At 50.0% G+C, this 16,085-nt stretch overlaps 1 protein-coding gene across 4 annotated transcripts in view; it reads right to left on the reverse strand.

Annotated features, from left to right (window-relative positions):
• Positions 1–4,839: 4,839 nt before the first annotated feature.
• The window catches only part of LOC116951145 (fibulin-2-like), a 51,293-nt gene continuing 40,047 nt past the window's right edge, over positions 4,840–16,085 (reverse strand). For all 4 annotated transcript variants that reach the window (XM_032969606.2, XM_032969603.2, XM_032969602.2 and 1 more), the window contains 3 exons: positions 14,149–14,283; positions 11,777–11,900; positions 4,840–9,766 (listed from right to left, as the gene is read on the reverse strand). In XM_032969606.2, the coding sequence (XP_032825497.2) occupies positions 9,235–9,766; positions 11,777–11,900; positions 14,149–14,283 (791 nt within the window). In that variant the 3' untranslated portion in view covers positions 4,840–9,234. The remainder of the gene's footprint in view (positions 9,767–11,776; positions 11,901–14,148; positions 14,284–16,085) is intronic.

A 16,085-nucleotide genomic window follows, 5' to 3' on the forward strand; every position in this document is an offset into this window, starting at 1 on the left:
CGGAGGGATCTTTGTTTTTTTATGTTTGCCAAATCTGTGGCGAACCCCGCCCCCCCCCCCACTGCCATCGGTTCCCCCCCCCCCCCCCACCCCCGTGGACATTCGTAGCCGAGGCTTTTGGCCCTACGGAGAAAAAAGGTGGTGGTGCTGCACACTTCCACCAACCACCACGTGGCACTTTTAGCCCCCCCCCCCCCGCCTTCCTATGGAGGCGTCGCAAAGGAACTCTCGGCGAGACGTCTCCGAAGTTCGCGCCGTCACTCCCCCAGCGCCGCAGGGCCGCGGGAACAGCGCCCCCGCCGCTGCTTCCATAGGGAGCAGTGGGTGGGAGGCGTGGGCCCAATGATCATTATCGATGATAATTGAGAATGATCGCACGATGGATAATTTTCTATTGTAATTATCGCCAGGTGATAATTATTGCCCGATAGTAATTATAAACCCGATGGTAATTTTCGATGATAATCATCGCCCCGATGATTATTATCAAGGAAAATTATTGCCCGATGATAACTATGGATGGTAATTATTGCCCGATGATAATTATCGCTCGATCATGATTATCGCCCCATCATGAGCATCGCCCGATGACAATTATCGCCCGATCATGATTATCGCTCCATGTGTTTTCTGAAAGGCTGCACGGGGCTGTCCGCATGGAGCAGCGATGACTGGCGGAGGGGAAAACAAAACCCTCCTCAACTGAATGTAACTCGCTAAATCGCAGTCAACGAGTCTCGCTCATTGAAGCCCCGACACATTATTTTTCTTTATCAACTCGCTCCAAACCCGACCAAAGCTAAAACGTTACCCACCCACAAACCCTGCCGAAGAGAATTTTACTCGACTCATCGGATGGTCGAGCTCCAGCCGGGCGGATTGCGAGTCGCCAGCCGTCGCAATGATAGCAGTCAACCCACGGCAGCACCAACCACCTCGCAATCGGAACATTCCTTTACATGCTGGAGGAAATCCGATGGGCTACTAAGCTCATTGGGCGCACGGCGTCAAATGGGTAGGCACGCCGGGCAAATGTAGAGAAGCGTCGTCTCCCTCGATCAGCCAGCGGCGGGCGAGTGCCCGGGACGCGTAAGTGAACGATCCTCGAGGCGCTTTGATCCGTGGTATCGGTTGATGTGAAAGAGACGCGTCCCGGCTTCTTCTCCCATTACATGGGAGCGGTGGCCTGGTATGCTGCCGCTTGTGCTGTGGTGTTTCACGTTGAGATGTGTTACGAGCAAACCAATTCCCCCCCCACCCCGACCCTCCACCCACACGGAGGGTTTGCGTCTCTGCAGGCCACGCGTGTCGAGGTGGTTCCATGATGAAGAAGATTTAGAAAGGTGGTAATAATTGCGTTACTCCTCAGGATATCGGGGAATCAGAATCTGTATTTATGCTGGAAGGAATCCGATGTGCCATGAAGCTCTTTATGCCACCGATCTCCAGTATGAGAATTTCAGTACGACTGGCACTATCCACCGTGGAGGTACATTGGTAGGCGCTGTGTGCTGCCTCTTCGGTATATTTGCTACCAGTGAAGAACATCTCCCTATCATTGGCATTGTTATACCTCGCCTGGTATACAGGAGGTGGTATGTTCGATCCCGACCTGTACATTTGAAGTTTGCATGTCTCTCTGTCCCCGTGGTCACGTGGATTTTTCTCCGGGTCCTCTGGTTTTTCACTCCACATTTCGAATCGTGCGTTTAGGAAAATTTGGCTGCAATAAATGTCCGCATGATGGGCAACGTCATTCGAGCTATCATTTGTAATAGCCCGGTCGTTTTTTTTATAGCTATATAGCTCAGTGGGCCTTACCAGTTTGATACAAATTTCAAATAGGAGTAAAAATAAAAAGTATTGAAATCTCCATCGTTGGTGCACAAGCGACAGAGGCGAATAAACTGCGAAAATGCTCTCTTGGCGTGGGCAGGGCGCGATGATGTCTCGAGCAAGTTGGAGTGCGAGTCTTATATCAGTTTGTATGACACAGATGTGAAAGCAGAGGCTATCTTCTGTTTCTGATGACGTATTATTGGCAAGGGTGGCTCTGAAACCAAACGCATAGCTTACATTTATTCACCCCTATTTAGACGTAGACACGCGTGCACACGTACTGTATAGACGGTGCGTCGAATTGATGTGCCAAATGGGCATGTGAATTAAATCGTGCATATATCGGTAACGTAAATCAGGTTATACACTTTATAAGGGCCACCGGCTATTTTTGCTTTCAAGAAAATAAATCCAACCACTGCAGAATGTTGGAACATTTCTCCGTGTGGTATGTTTGCCTGTTTGTGTTTCAAATAAACCCCCACACTTGACCTTTCAAAGCGTTTAAGGTGGCTTTTGGGAGTGTACAGGTATGCTTTCATTACAGTCTTCGCGATAGGAGTTTCCGCCTCACCTTACTAAATGATTGCAGTGCTGCTATAGGGATGGAAGAGCGGCACGGTGGTTCACGCCACGTGCCCAAGTTCGACTCCTGGCCACAGCGAGCATCGGTGACGAGCAACGTCTCAACAGGGCCTGCCCACCCCACTCACCACCCTTCCCCAATTGCATCATCAACCCACACTGGACCAGGACGGTGAAGTATGGCGAAGCGTCCTCCACAAGCGACGCAAGTGTGGGGATGCCTCCGGTCAGCAGAGGATTGCGAAAGTGCTGTCAATAATTGCGGTCTGCTACACGTAGCCGGCGTAGGCCTTGCGATGAATCGCGTGCGTTATTGTGAACTCCGTAGCACGTGGGAACCCGAGAAACCATGGTGCACATCTACGGACACCACAGGAGCGTGTTATTATGTAAAAGATCGGGCGATGGTGATCAGAGATTGGACCGCGAGCCCCAACCCCCCCCCCCCCCCCCACGTGCACAATCGAGTGTGAGGCGGTAAGACCCCAATGCCTTCATAACACGACCACTGTTGGCTTCCCAAAATGTGGCACACATTTGATTGAATCCCGTGATGGATTTGTGGGCAGAATCCGACCCCTCACCTGGATTTCAGCTTTAAAAAAAAATCGCAAAAATAACCAAAATGTTTCATTCAACTTTCAACTGCACCGCGAGGCTCCGCGCTCATTGTTTGCGCGGTGGATAATGCAACAGACCACTTCAAAGTTATAGCCCTGTGATCACAGGTGAGCATAATCCATTCACTCCCTCTCTCTCTCTCTATCCCTCCTCCTCTTCCCCTCCCTTTCTCCGCCTCTCACCTGGCCGTCGTTAAAATCACTGGGGGCTTTCACCTTTAGTCCCACTCCTGTAACGTGTGTGTATGTTGAACTTCTTTCGCACCGTCCGTAGCCAACCGTGCTAATTGGAGGCGCGAGGGAAGGACAACAAACGAAACACAAAAATCAGTTCTAAAGAAATGCATTCTAAATTTAGTATCGTGGTGTAGTGTATAGTAGTGCAGTATATCGTAGTGCGTAGTATATAGTGTAGTGTATGTTGAACTCCTTTCGTATCGTACGTAGCCAACCGTGCTAATCGGAGGTACTATCAGCACAAAGCGCCTGAAAATCCACCACCTTTTTCTTGGGCTTCACCTGGGAGGAAACCGGAGAGAGAACCCAGACAATATCGGCATCACTCAGCACCGCCATCCGCTGGCCAAAACCTCGCAGTCCTGGCAAGCCCCGCCAGCCCCCCCCCGCCCCTCCCGCGGTGGTCACCACCAATCCAAGTACTGACCAGGCTCTATACCTGCTTAGCTTTTGAGATCCGACGAGAGCGGGTGCCGTCACAGTGTGATGACTTCGTCAACGGACGGGTTTCTGTAATTATAACAACAAAAGGGGCTCGGCTGCATAAAAAAAAAACCCAAAAAACATGTTGGCAGCATGTGAGTTTAACCTCGTACACAAATAATTTAGAAATGTTATCTTTTGATGGGTCGAAAACTCACCCCAAAGAGAACTCCTTAGCGGAGTTTTAAAGTCGTAGGGTTCGCTTGTGTGTATTCATTTTCCTTCTTCTGCACCCAGTTTGGGTTTTTTTTCATTCCAATGTCGAAGCGTTCGAATTCATCGGAGTAACTCGGGCATGGACGATTCCAGGCTTTGTGGACCGGACACAGAGCATTAACGCTTGTCAGGCAAAACTTAATTTTTTTTCTTGTGTGTCACTAAAAAAAAAAGCTCCACAATGTGCCTTTACGTTGAATTCTGAACCTTTCTGAGAAATGAAGGCGTATAGTATTGAGCGGACCCAAAAAAAAAAAACCCGGCCAATAGTCTGCACCCTAGCGGCGGTGGCAAAATAGACCATCGAAGGATGCCAGTGGCACTTCCTACTCACGACAATACATTCACAAGAGTAGAATAACCCTCCCTCCCATATTCAAAGCCACATCAATGCGCTCGCGCTTGTTTGTCTTTGTAAAACGCGCCGCAAAGCCGACGATATTTTTTTAATTCAGGCGCTCGCTCTCTCTCTCTCTCTCTGCGGGGGAGCAATAAAGCTTCCAAAACACATCGAGCGCCTCAAAATCCCTGCGAACTTCCTGCACGGGCAGGTATCAGAGCCCTCTTTAGGGCATTTCTCAGTCGGCAGATGCCAAAACGTCGCGCGATAAACAGCCGTTGCTCAAACGTATCACTCACTTGAAAGCTTAAAAACGTGGCCGTCGAGCATTCCCGGAATGCGAGTCCTAATCTGCGGCATTTAATTCTTCGCGAAAATATTATTGCCTCTAAATACCAAGGATGCAGAAAAAACACAGAGCGCATGCAGGTGGCTGCGATGGTTAGACAGCTGTGTGTGTGTAATGCGCATTCCACTCAGCGTAGCGATAGAGAGGGAGAGAGAGAGAGACATGCGGTGCAGGTTTGAGGAAAAAAAATCCTTTATTTATGTGGGAATACATGGAAATAAATGCGAGGTTGTTGATCCATATAAATACAAGGCGTGCGCACTTGAAGACAGCACAGACACATGCGTCTATATAAATAAGCTACGGGTGTCTACAGTGAGGAAAAAAAGTATTTGATCCCCTGCTGATTTTGTACGTTTGCCCACTGACGAAGAAATGATCAGTCTATAATTTTAATGGTAGGTTTATTTGAACAGTGAGAGACAGAATAACAACAAAATCCAGAAAAACGCATGTCAAAAATGTTATAAATTGATTTGAATTTTAATGAGGGAAATAAGTATTTGACCCCCTCTCAATCAGAAATATTTCTGGCTCCCAGGTGTCTTTTATACAGGTAACGAGCTGAGATTAGGAGCACACTCTTAAAGGGAGTGCTCCTAATCTCAGCTTACTTGTATAAAAGACACCTGTCCACAGAAGCAATCAATCAATCAGATTCCAAACTCTCCACCATGGCCAAGACCAAAGAGCTCTCCAAGGATGTCAGGAACAAGATTGTAGACCTACACAAGGCTGGAATGGGCTACAAGTCCATTGCCAAGCAGCTTGGTGAGAATCAAATTTTATAAAATTTATTTAATAAAATTTATAAATTTATTATTTTATTCTCATTCTACGTGACTTTACCGAAAGAACCAAAGAAGATGAATCATTGCAGTCACGAAAGCTTTAAATCGAAAGGTGACAACAGTAGGTGCGATTATTCGCAAATGGAAGAATCACAAAAGAGCTGCCAATCTCCCTCGGCCTGGGGCTCCATGCAAGATCTCACCTTGTGGAGTTGCAATGATCATGAGAACGGTGAGGAATCAGCCCAGAACTACACGGGAGGATCTTGTCAATGATCTCAAGGCAGCTGGGACCATAGTCACCAAGAAAACAATTGGTAACACACTACGCCGTGAAGGACTGAAATCTTGCAACGCCCTCAAGGTCCCCCTGCTCAAGAAAGCACGTATAAATGCCCGTCTGATCTTTGTCAATGAACATCTGAATGATTCAGAGGACAACCGGGTGAAAGTGTTGTGGTCAGATGAGACCAAAATGGAGCTCTTTGGCATCAACTCAACTCGCCGTGTTTGGAGGAGGAGGAATGCTGCCTATGACCCCAAGAACACCATCCCCACCGTCAAACATGGAGGTGGAAACATTATGCTTTGGGGGTGTTTTTCTGCTAAGGGGACAGGACAACTTCACCGCATCAAAGAGACAATGGACGGGGCCATGTACCGTCAAATCTTGGGTGAGAACCTCATTCCCTCATCCAGGGCATTGAAAATGGGTCGTGGATGGGTATTCCAGCATAACAATGACCCAAAACACACGGCCAAGGCAACAAAGGAGTGGCTCAAGAAGAAGCACATTAAGGTCCTGGAGTGGCCTAGCTAGTCTCCAGACCTTAATCCCATAGAAAATCTGTGGAGGGAGCTGAAGGTTCGAGTTGCCAAACGTCAGCCTCGAAACCTTAATGACTTGGAGAAGATCTACAAAGAGGAGTGGGACAAAATCCCTCCTGAGATATGTGCAAACCTGGTGGCCAACTACAAGAAACGTCTGACCTCTGTGATTGCTAACAAGGGTTTTGCCAACAAGTACTAAGTCATGTTTTGCAGAGGGGTCAAATACTTATTTCCCTCATTAAAATGCAAATCAATTTAAAACATTTTTGACATGCGTTTTTCTGGATTTCGTTGTTGTTATTCTGTCTCTCACTGTTCAAACAAACCTACCATTAAAATTATAGTCTGATCATGTCTTTGTCAGTGGGCGAACGTACAAAATCAGCAGGGGATCAAATACCAAAGTAGCCATTCGAATCCTTTTTCAACGTTGCAAAACGTGCGTCGGATCGGAGCACGCGTGCCTAAGAGTGGACGACGGTTCACGTGATCAGTGCAGCCACCGGAGGCATTAAAGTTCAAGTGAGAATAATTTATTGAATCGGACCGTGACTTTGGTGGGTGTGAATCGATACACCCGCGCAAATGTGCGCGCGTAGGCTCAGATTTAATATTCACGAGTCGGCTGCAACTCAGAAGGGATTTATACCCCACGAGCCCAGTCCAGATGTTTCACTTGCCGATGCCATCTGAGGTGGCATAACTTTAGCCGTTCCAATGTCTGTGTGGCCACTAATAGTGAATTAGGTGATAACCACTTGAAACGGGTGAGCTGTCAAAGCAGTCTCTTATTCGCCGTTCAATAACTCAGCATGACTCACGTTTTGATACCTTAGCTTGCTAGCAATGCGTTTTTGGTCCATTACATTGGCGAATGCCACATTATTCGTAATAGGACGCATCAGTGCATATTTTGGCTATTTTTTTATCAAAATGGACATTTGCCAACAGGCCAATCCAGGCCCACTGTGTAAGGTATGCGTGGATGCATTGATGCAATGATGTTGATACATTTATGCATGTATATCTGAATGCATTCACGTGAACCATTGACGTATGTGTGAATGCACGTATGTATTTGTTGGCAGAAAGCCCTCCACAAGAGGGGGCCATGGAGGGCCCTTCTAGAGAGCGCTTGGCCTACTCTTCCATGCTGGGCAGACGTCTCCGTCGAGGTGGGGGTACCCACACTTTTCCACACCACACACGTCCTGCCGATCAACTGAATTTTAACTAGATTAACGTGGCTTGCAAATATGCAGACCTACATTGTACACTGCTAATTAATATTCTCACTTAAACAGAAATTGTATGGCTTTCTTTAAATGCTTTACAGCATCCAATATATACGCAAACGCAAGAATATTCTACAAAGCAAATTATATGAAAGTAACGCCTGAAATATAAATGTGTGCAGTGTGCTATAGATGGACTTGCGGTCATAATATCTGGCTAATTTCTCCGATTAAAAAAATCTTACAATGTAATGAAAACGTTCAGTAAGTAAACGGATGAGCGGATGGAATGGAGCAAGAGGTCCTTCGTGCGCACCTATCCTGGCGCAATGACCATGATCACATCATCACCACTTCCTGAAGAACAATGGCTGTCATGCCTGTGTGTGCGTCTTTGTCTCAGCAGTGTAAGAAATGAAATGCACAAGAATACTTTCAATGAGCGTCCACGAAACAGGCGAATATAGCGCATCAACAGGGCGTTCATAATTGTATCAGGTCACATTTTACACGAACGATCTTGACCCTTCAATAGAGACAGACAGATAAATCAGATGGACAGAGGGACACAACAGAAAGACAGACGGGCAGAGCTAATGTGTTAACGTTCAGTTGGAAAGTAACAAAAAGTTAAATAAAATAGCCTTCCCCCGTGCAACTATTTTATCCAGGGCGTCTTGACAACGTTTGAACCTCAGCGGCCACTCACCTGGTTAAAGAACATTGACCTGCACAATCGTACATTCCTTTAAGTCGGTCACTTACATTATTCAGCGACTGATAGGTCAAAAGACACATGGCACATATCAAGACGTCGACTGTGGCAGTTTCAAACACAAAATGACTACCGTTGGTGCAATTTTACATTGCTCTAAAGATGATGATAGCGGCGGCGGCGGTGGCTGTGATTATTTAATGATTGGTGGTGGTGGTGGTTTGAGGTGGCCAGATGGGTCAGAGGTCAAGAGCGCTGAGCCGGCACTGCTGAGATCGTGGGTTTAAAAAATCCCGACACAGCCACCCAGATGCTTAAAACTCGAGCGCGAGCGGATTGATGGTCTCAACCAAGCCGACAAGTTACCGCGTGGGGAAGTGAACCCATGACATTCAATTCGGGCGCTTCACTTAATTGTGGATACAATCAAAGCTCCCGAGGATCATCAATTTAACCGGCACGTGATGGAACATTGTCCGTCACATGACGTCATCGTGGCGTTTCACGTTGTGGTTTAACGCCTGTTTGACGTGGACTGCCACCACCCCCCAGGTCTGTGGTAGGGGGCTACAGATGGGGGGGGGCGCAATGAAATGTTTTGCCCATCGAAGACGGCGGTCACCGCATCTCATGCGCTTTCAGATGCGCTTCCGCGGCCGTCTGGAACGCTCTTGCTTCCGATATTAGGAAGCCGCTGGATAGCTGTGCACTTTTAACGAATCTCCGTTGAAAAACGAATTTCTTCAGAACTGCTCTTTGGGTGTTTAGTTTGTTGTTGTCCCTTCCCCCGCACCTCCGATGAGCAGGGCCGGCTACGTCCGGTGCAAAAGAAGTTCAACACACACGCGCGACACACACGCGCGCACAACACACACACACGCACAACACACACACGCGCACGCACAACACACACACGCGCACACACGAACGACACGTGCGTGCGCGCGCGCGTGCGTGCGCGCGCACGGATCGACTCGGCCATCGTCCCCTCCCCTACACGGTCTTCCACTCCTCCTCCCCGCCGCCGTCCGCGACGGGCGGACGGCGGAACGGATCGTCGGTGACCACGACGAAAACCCTCGCCAGGAGGCTCAGTGCGGGCCGGTCGCGCCGCAGCAGCCGGACCTGCACGTCGAGGAGGAAATCGGCGACTCCGCCAAGAGGCCGCCGGAGGAACAGCGCCCCCCGATGGCCCGCGAGTGCCCGCACCCCGAAGTGGGCTCCCGGATCGCTGTGCGGAGACACCGAGAGGAGCACGCTGTCGCCGGGCAGCGTGCTCGACGGGCCCACGTGGAGCACCGCAGCCGGAGGACGCACGCTGGCCGGGAAGGTCACGCGGTGGTAGGTGATGGTCGCTGGGCTGGTGGCGCAGTCCTGCTGGTGGTGGTGCTGGTGGTGAGGGTGGTGAGGGTGGTGGTGGTGGTGGTGGTGATGGTGGTGGTGCTCAATCAGCTCCTTCTGCTTCAGCTCATGAAGGAGGCGGTCGTGATCGCTGTCGTCCACGCACGATATTCGCTCACATCGCCTGCGACGACATTTGCGAAAACGTTTGGTAACATTCGCACGGTCCAAAGTGTCAAGAACATTCAGCAGAATACTCACAACTGGGTGGGGGACTTTTTGTGATTTAGCTTTATTGGGGTTGTCATTTGTGGATTAGGATTGTCATTTGTCTGGATGAATTAAAAAAAAATGTCCCTAGTTGTGACATTTCTGGTGGATTTATTTGAAACTTTGGATTGTGTGTATGTACGTTAAACTTATAGAAATAGGTTTTACCTTTTTAACTGGCACAAAAACTGACACCTTTATTCAATGCATCATGTTTGCAATAACCACAACACAAGCAGTCAAAATGCAAACAAAAGAGACAACTCTGATAATAATAATATGCACTGTCCTTGAATTTGATTGGTCCACACCCGAGACGGCTTTTCTTAGAGCCTAGTCTCCACTGGTGTTGGACCAGAAGACGCCAAAAGGCGTACAACTCAAAAACAGTGCACTATCAGAGTATTGAGGGCTCGGGGTGAGCATTTACATTATGAGACCTCCTTTGCCAGTACGCCTTTTGGCGTCTTCTGGTCCAAAACCAGTGGAGACTAGACTCTAAGGAAAGCCGTTTCAGGTGTGGACCAATCAAATTCAAGGACAGTCCATATTATTATCAGAGTTGTCTCTTTTGTTTGCATTTTGACTGCTTGTGTTGTGGTTATTGCAAACATGATGCCTTGAATAAAGGTGTCAGTTTTTGTGCCAGTTAAAAGGGTAAAACCTATTTCTATATCTTGTTACTGGCAAAGGAGGTCTCATAATACGCTAAACTTATTTCGCACCATATGTAGCCAACCGTGCCAATCGGAGGGGCAGGTGGAAGAACAACAAACACTAAACACAGCAACAAAGCTGCTATGGAGTCACGCGAAATCAACGTCACGTTCCGTCACTTCGGTGCCGCCTTGTGCACCGTCGGTGTGTGACCTGTCCGTCGGATGGTGACCTGACCTTTGCGAACGCGAAGACACGACGCATTCGTACGCGGAGCTGAATCATCCGTAAATCCAAAGGGAGATCCAAAATTGCCCCTTAAACAAAAAATCCTGAGATCCTCAGTCCTATTGTTTTGTTTTTTTTTCATTTGAAACTCATCGCCAGGAATGCACGCGCACACACTCTCAGATGAGGCAAACCTCGATGTGAGCCGCAGAACAAGGTCACATGTCAACCTGCAATTATGCCCACAGCTCACAGCTGAACAACTGATATTTTGGATTATGAAAAAGCGCGCTGAACACTAAAATAGTGCATTGTGCGCGCCCATTCCGTGGTCACATCATTGCCACTTCCCGAAGAACGGTGGCTGCCATGCATGGGTGTGGGTCTTTGTCTCAGCAGCGGTCTTGCAGTGATTCGCCCATCTGCAATGCGGATCCCATGCGATGGATATTTGATTCCTGGCCATGCGTAGTACCTGTGCGCGTGCGTGCACGTCTTTGTGCGTGAACAGCTCGGGAGCGGGAGGTGTAGCGGCGAACCTGCCAACCAGAGTTAAATTTCCGCTCGGGGGCGAACACCAGTGACGGTTATCTGAAGTGGTCCTGGGCCTCCCCCAGGTCGACTCAGCCTCAAGTGAGCACCTGGTGCGAGGTATAAACATTGCGACGAGGGAGACAAAGGCGGCCGGGCGTGGTGCAGGCCTCCTACCCCCTTCGTGTGCCGTGCCGGCCCTTCACAGGTGCTGCTCGCTAATCGCACTTGCCCCCAGAGTCTGTTAGAGTCCACGAGGGGGGGGGGGGCATCTTGCTCTTTGCCTACGTGCCTGCTGGGGGGCAGCTTCGTAGCGGTCAGCGCACCCCCTTTCATGAAAGCGGTGACTTCAATCCCCCCGGCTCTCACGGCCGACATGAGTGGCGAGTGCACAAAACCTGGCCCTCGGTCTCCCCCACGTGTCGACTCGGGCTCGCAACGAGTGCCCTGATGTCGTGTCGCGCGGCGCCGGGGCCGTGTGCGTCTACGGCGGCTGAACGCTACTCACGTGACCGACGTCTTCTTATAATTGGGCGGGCAGCTGTAGGCCAGGCAGCGGAATCCACCGGCCACGTTGTAGCAGATATCGGCGGAGGTGCAGTTGTGAGTTCCCGAGGAGCACTCGTCTATGTCTGTAGGGGAGACGGAAACACACCCGGTGCCCCCACCCCCCACCCCGCACGTGCCCGCCAGGGGTGAAACAATCTCGTAAGAATTCATTGTGTCCATTGTAGTGCAGTCAAGTTGATTGATGATCCAGCGCTCACTGATTCACTGCGGTCGCTCGCTCACTCATCGACGGTCGGTTACTCTCCTTATCGGTCTTCCTATCGCTAACGCCGTGGTCACTGTTACCGTGAACTTCACCCGTTGATGCCTCCACCCGTGTTGAGGACTCGGGCGAGCCCACTGGCTGTGTGTCATCTCCTTCACGCCGTGTTCAGCCACCATACTGCAGATCACAACAAAGCACTCACCCACTCGCTCACGCATTCACTCGCTCACTCGCCCAGTCACTCACTCGCCCACTCACTCACCAAGTCACTCACTTACTCACTCACCCACTCACCTACTCACTCACCCACTCACTCACCCAGTGACTTACTCACCCACTCACTTACCTACTCACTCACCCACCCACTCACTCACTCACCTACTCACTCACTCACCCAGTCACCCCACTCACTCACCCAGTCACTCACTCACCCACTCACCCACTCACTCACCCACTCACTCACTCACCCACTCACCCACTCACTCACCCACTCACCCACTCACTCACTCACTTACTCACGCACCCACTCACTCACCCAGTCACTCATTTACCCACTCACTCACCTACTCACTCACTCACCCAATCACCCACTCACTCACTCACCTACTCACTCACTCACCCAGTCACCCACTCACTCACTCAGTCACTCACTCACCCACTCACCCACTCACTCACCCACTCACTCACTCACTCACCCAGTCACCCACTCACCCACTCACCCACTCACTCACCCACTCACTCACTCACCCAGTCACCCACTCACCCACTCACTCACCCACTCACCCACTCACTCACTCGCTTACTCATGCACCCACTCACTCACTCACCCAGTCACTCATTTACCCACTCACTCACCTACTCACTCACTCACCCAATCACCCACTCACTCACTCACCTACTCACTCACTCACCCAGTCACCCACTCACTCACTCAGTCACTCACTCACCCACTCACCCACTCACTCACCCACTCACTCACTCACTCACCCACTCACCCACTCACTCACCCACTCACCTACTCACTCACTCACCCAGTCACCCACTCACTCACCCACTCACTCACTCACCCAATCACCCACCCACTCACTCACGCACCACACTGCAAGTCAAAGCACTTCTCTTTCTACGTCTTCCCTCACACTGCTCCACTTTGAAGTTCCCTCTCCATCATCGTCTCACGCCCCAAAATTAATTTTAACCTCGCTCAATAATAAAAAAAAACATTCCGTTGAAACGTTTTATGGTGCTGCTTGTTGCTGGCCGCTTGATATTTTGTGCCTTTGGGAAATTAGCTCAGCAACGGTGTAAGCATGCAATCTCAGAAAGCACACAGATACATGCACGTGTGTTCCAAACACAACTAAATTAAGATCTGGAGTCAAACCCAGATCTCGGTGCTCCCATCCCTGGACACGCCAAACTGTATCAAGAAAATGAAATGTTAATGGATTGCAGGTGCATGTGCGTGTGGAGCGATGGCATAGCAGTTGGCACACTGGGCTACGGATCCTGCGACCCGAGTTAGATTCCCGCTCACAGCCAACATCAGTGGAGAAAATCTGAACCGTACCTGCCCTTCTTTAGGTTGACTCAGCCTTAAATTAGCACCTGGTGCAGCCCTTAATCGTCAGCACTGGGGAGATAAAGGCCGCCGGGCGTGGTGTTGACCACACGATTCGCTCGTGCGTCGTGCCAGATTTAAGTGGTGCTTGCTAACAACAGCACTCGCAGTCTACCTGGGGGATCTTTCTCTATAGCTTTGTGTGTGTGTGTGTCTGTGTGGGCAGCGGTAGTGCAACGGTTAGCGCGCTGTTCACCGAACCAGACGACCCGAGTTCGCACTTCCGCTCACAGCCAACACCAGCAACGAACGTTCGAACCGATCCTGGGCCTCGCGCCTAGGTCGACTCAGCCTGAAATGAGTAACCGGGTGCGGTGTTGTAAACATCGCCACTGGGGAGACAAAGGCGGCCGGGCGCGGTTATGTTACTAACAGCACCTGTCCCCCCGACGGTCTGTTGCAGGCTGCACGTGGTAGGCGCGGGGGAATGAATCTCCGTGCGCGTGGTCTTTGCTGTGTTTTGTGCGCGCGCTCTGTCCCCCACCTCGACACGCGTGGCCATTCGGCGAGACCGTGTAGCCCGGCACAGGGCACCTGCACTCGTAGCTGCCCGGGGTGTTCACGCAGCGGTACGTGCAGACCTCACCTCCGCTGACACCGCCGGAGCATTCATCAATGTCTGGCGAAGAGAGAAAACACAACAAGGGAGGGGAGGGGAGGGGTGTAGAGCGGGCGAGCGGTAACAGTCGGCCTCGTGCGACGTGGGGCAGCATTTTTAGAATTCAGTGAGGAGAGAGAGATAAAAAAATGCCCCCCGGGGCCCTCTCGCAGCAGCAGCAGCAGTCGTCTTCGGTGACTGGGTGGTCTTACGTGATGACTCCCCACCACCACCATCACCACCAACCCCGGAGCCCTGTAAGTGACCCTCATCAAACGCTGTCGCCAACGCCGCTTGTCCCGCTTGACGATGCTTTGCGGGAGCTTCATCGGAGTGAGCGAACCTCCCGGAGGCGGTTGGGGGGGGGGAGGGGTCTGAGGGGCACCTTCCCATGTGCGCTTTGTGACGGGCACTGGTAGCGCAACTTTAGTGCCCCGAGCAGGACTCTCCGTTGCGGGCGTGGGGCTAAAGTCTGTTGGAACGCCGCCTTGAAAACCCCACGGTGTCAGCGAGCTCGCGCACATGATAAGGAACCTCGTTGGCCCATCTTTTGTAGTCGGTGAAATAAATGAATGGGGAGGAGGAGGAGGAGGAGAATAAGAGCCGCCCCTGAAAGGAGAGCCTTGCGGAGAATTCTCAACGCTTCTTTCAGATGACTTTGCTGCCGTAAATGTCCGCTCGAAAATCCATTTCATTGAGATGTCATGTGTGACCAAGTCGCATCTGACGAAGAAGCCAATAGCTCAACGGGCTTTACCAGGTGAGATAACAAAAACAAAAGTTTAGTTTTATGAGTACATTTTTTTACATTCTTGGTTCTTTCGGTAAAGTCACGTAGAAGGGGAAACAAAAATAATAATAAAAATATAAAACAATAAAATTCTCACGTTTCGACTGCAACACAAGCAATCATCATCAGGTGTGAAAACCACAGCATCGGAGTGATGATGATTGCTTGTGTTGCAGTCGAAACGTCGTGAGAATTGTATTGTTTTATATTTTTATTATTTTATTGTTTCGCTTCTGCGTCACTTTACCGAAAGAACCAAGAATATGAATCCCTGCAGTCACGAAAGCTTTAAATGATTTTTTTTTACCTTTCCTATACCTTGCATTCCTATCGTGTTTTTTCGTATTGTTTGTTGTTGTAACGTTCTGAGCTGCCCCTCCGGGACATCGGTGAAAAAAGAGCTTTATAACTCATCGGATTTCTCCAGTATATACACAAAAATCCTGAAAACGAGCAAACGAACGAACAAGGAAGCCCCGGGAAGAAGAGACACGGACAAAAAGAAGCGAGGCAACAGAGTCAGGGCAATTAGGGGAGACCGCAGTGATTCGGGCACGTGAACCGGGGTGAATTTTATTGCTTTATAATTTTATTCTTTTATTGTTTCCCTTCTACGTGACCTTACCGAAAGAACCAAGAATATGAATCCCTGCAGTCACGAAAGCTTTAAATCACGACGGTAGCTGTCGGTTGGAAATAATACAGCGGCGGACAAACGAGAGAAGTGGAGGCAGCGCTGCGTCGAGGTGTCTAGGGTGAAGGCGAAAGGTCGTGAGCCCAATGGCCCAGAAGGCCAATGGAAGAGAAGAAGATGTAGCCGTCTGCGAGTGAGTCGGTCGGTCACAGCGCTTGCTAGCTCTCACCCAAGAGGAACCGGGGAACCTGTGACCAGAACGCCGAGATCTTGACGACACGCGACTTCTGACCGAGGTCAAAAAACACGTGCCACTTCAATTTGTCGACGGAGTTGAGTTGAAAATGTTTTTAAACACTCTTCTCACTTTATGTATATATATTTTATTTATTCAGAGTT

This window comes from Petromyzon marinus, chromosome 42 (assembly GCF_048934315.1).
Source record: "Petromyzon marinus isolate PM22_M1 ecotype Great Lakes invasive population chromosome 42, UKy_Petmar_22M1.pri1.0, whole genome shotgun sequence".
Lineage (NCBI taxonomy): Eukaryota > Metazoa > Chordata > Hyperoartia > Petromyzontiformes > Petromyzontidae > Petromyzon > Petromyzon marinus.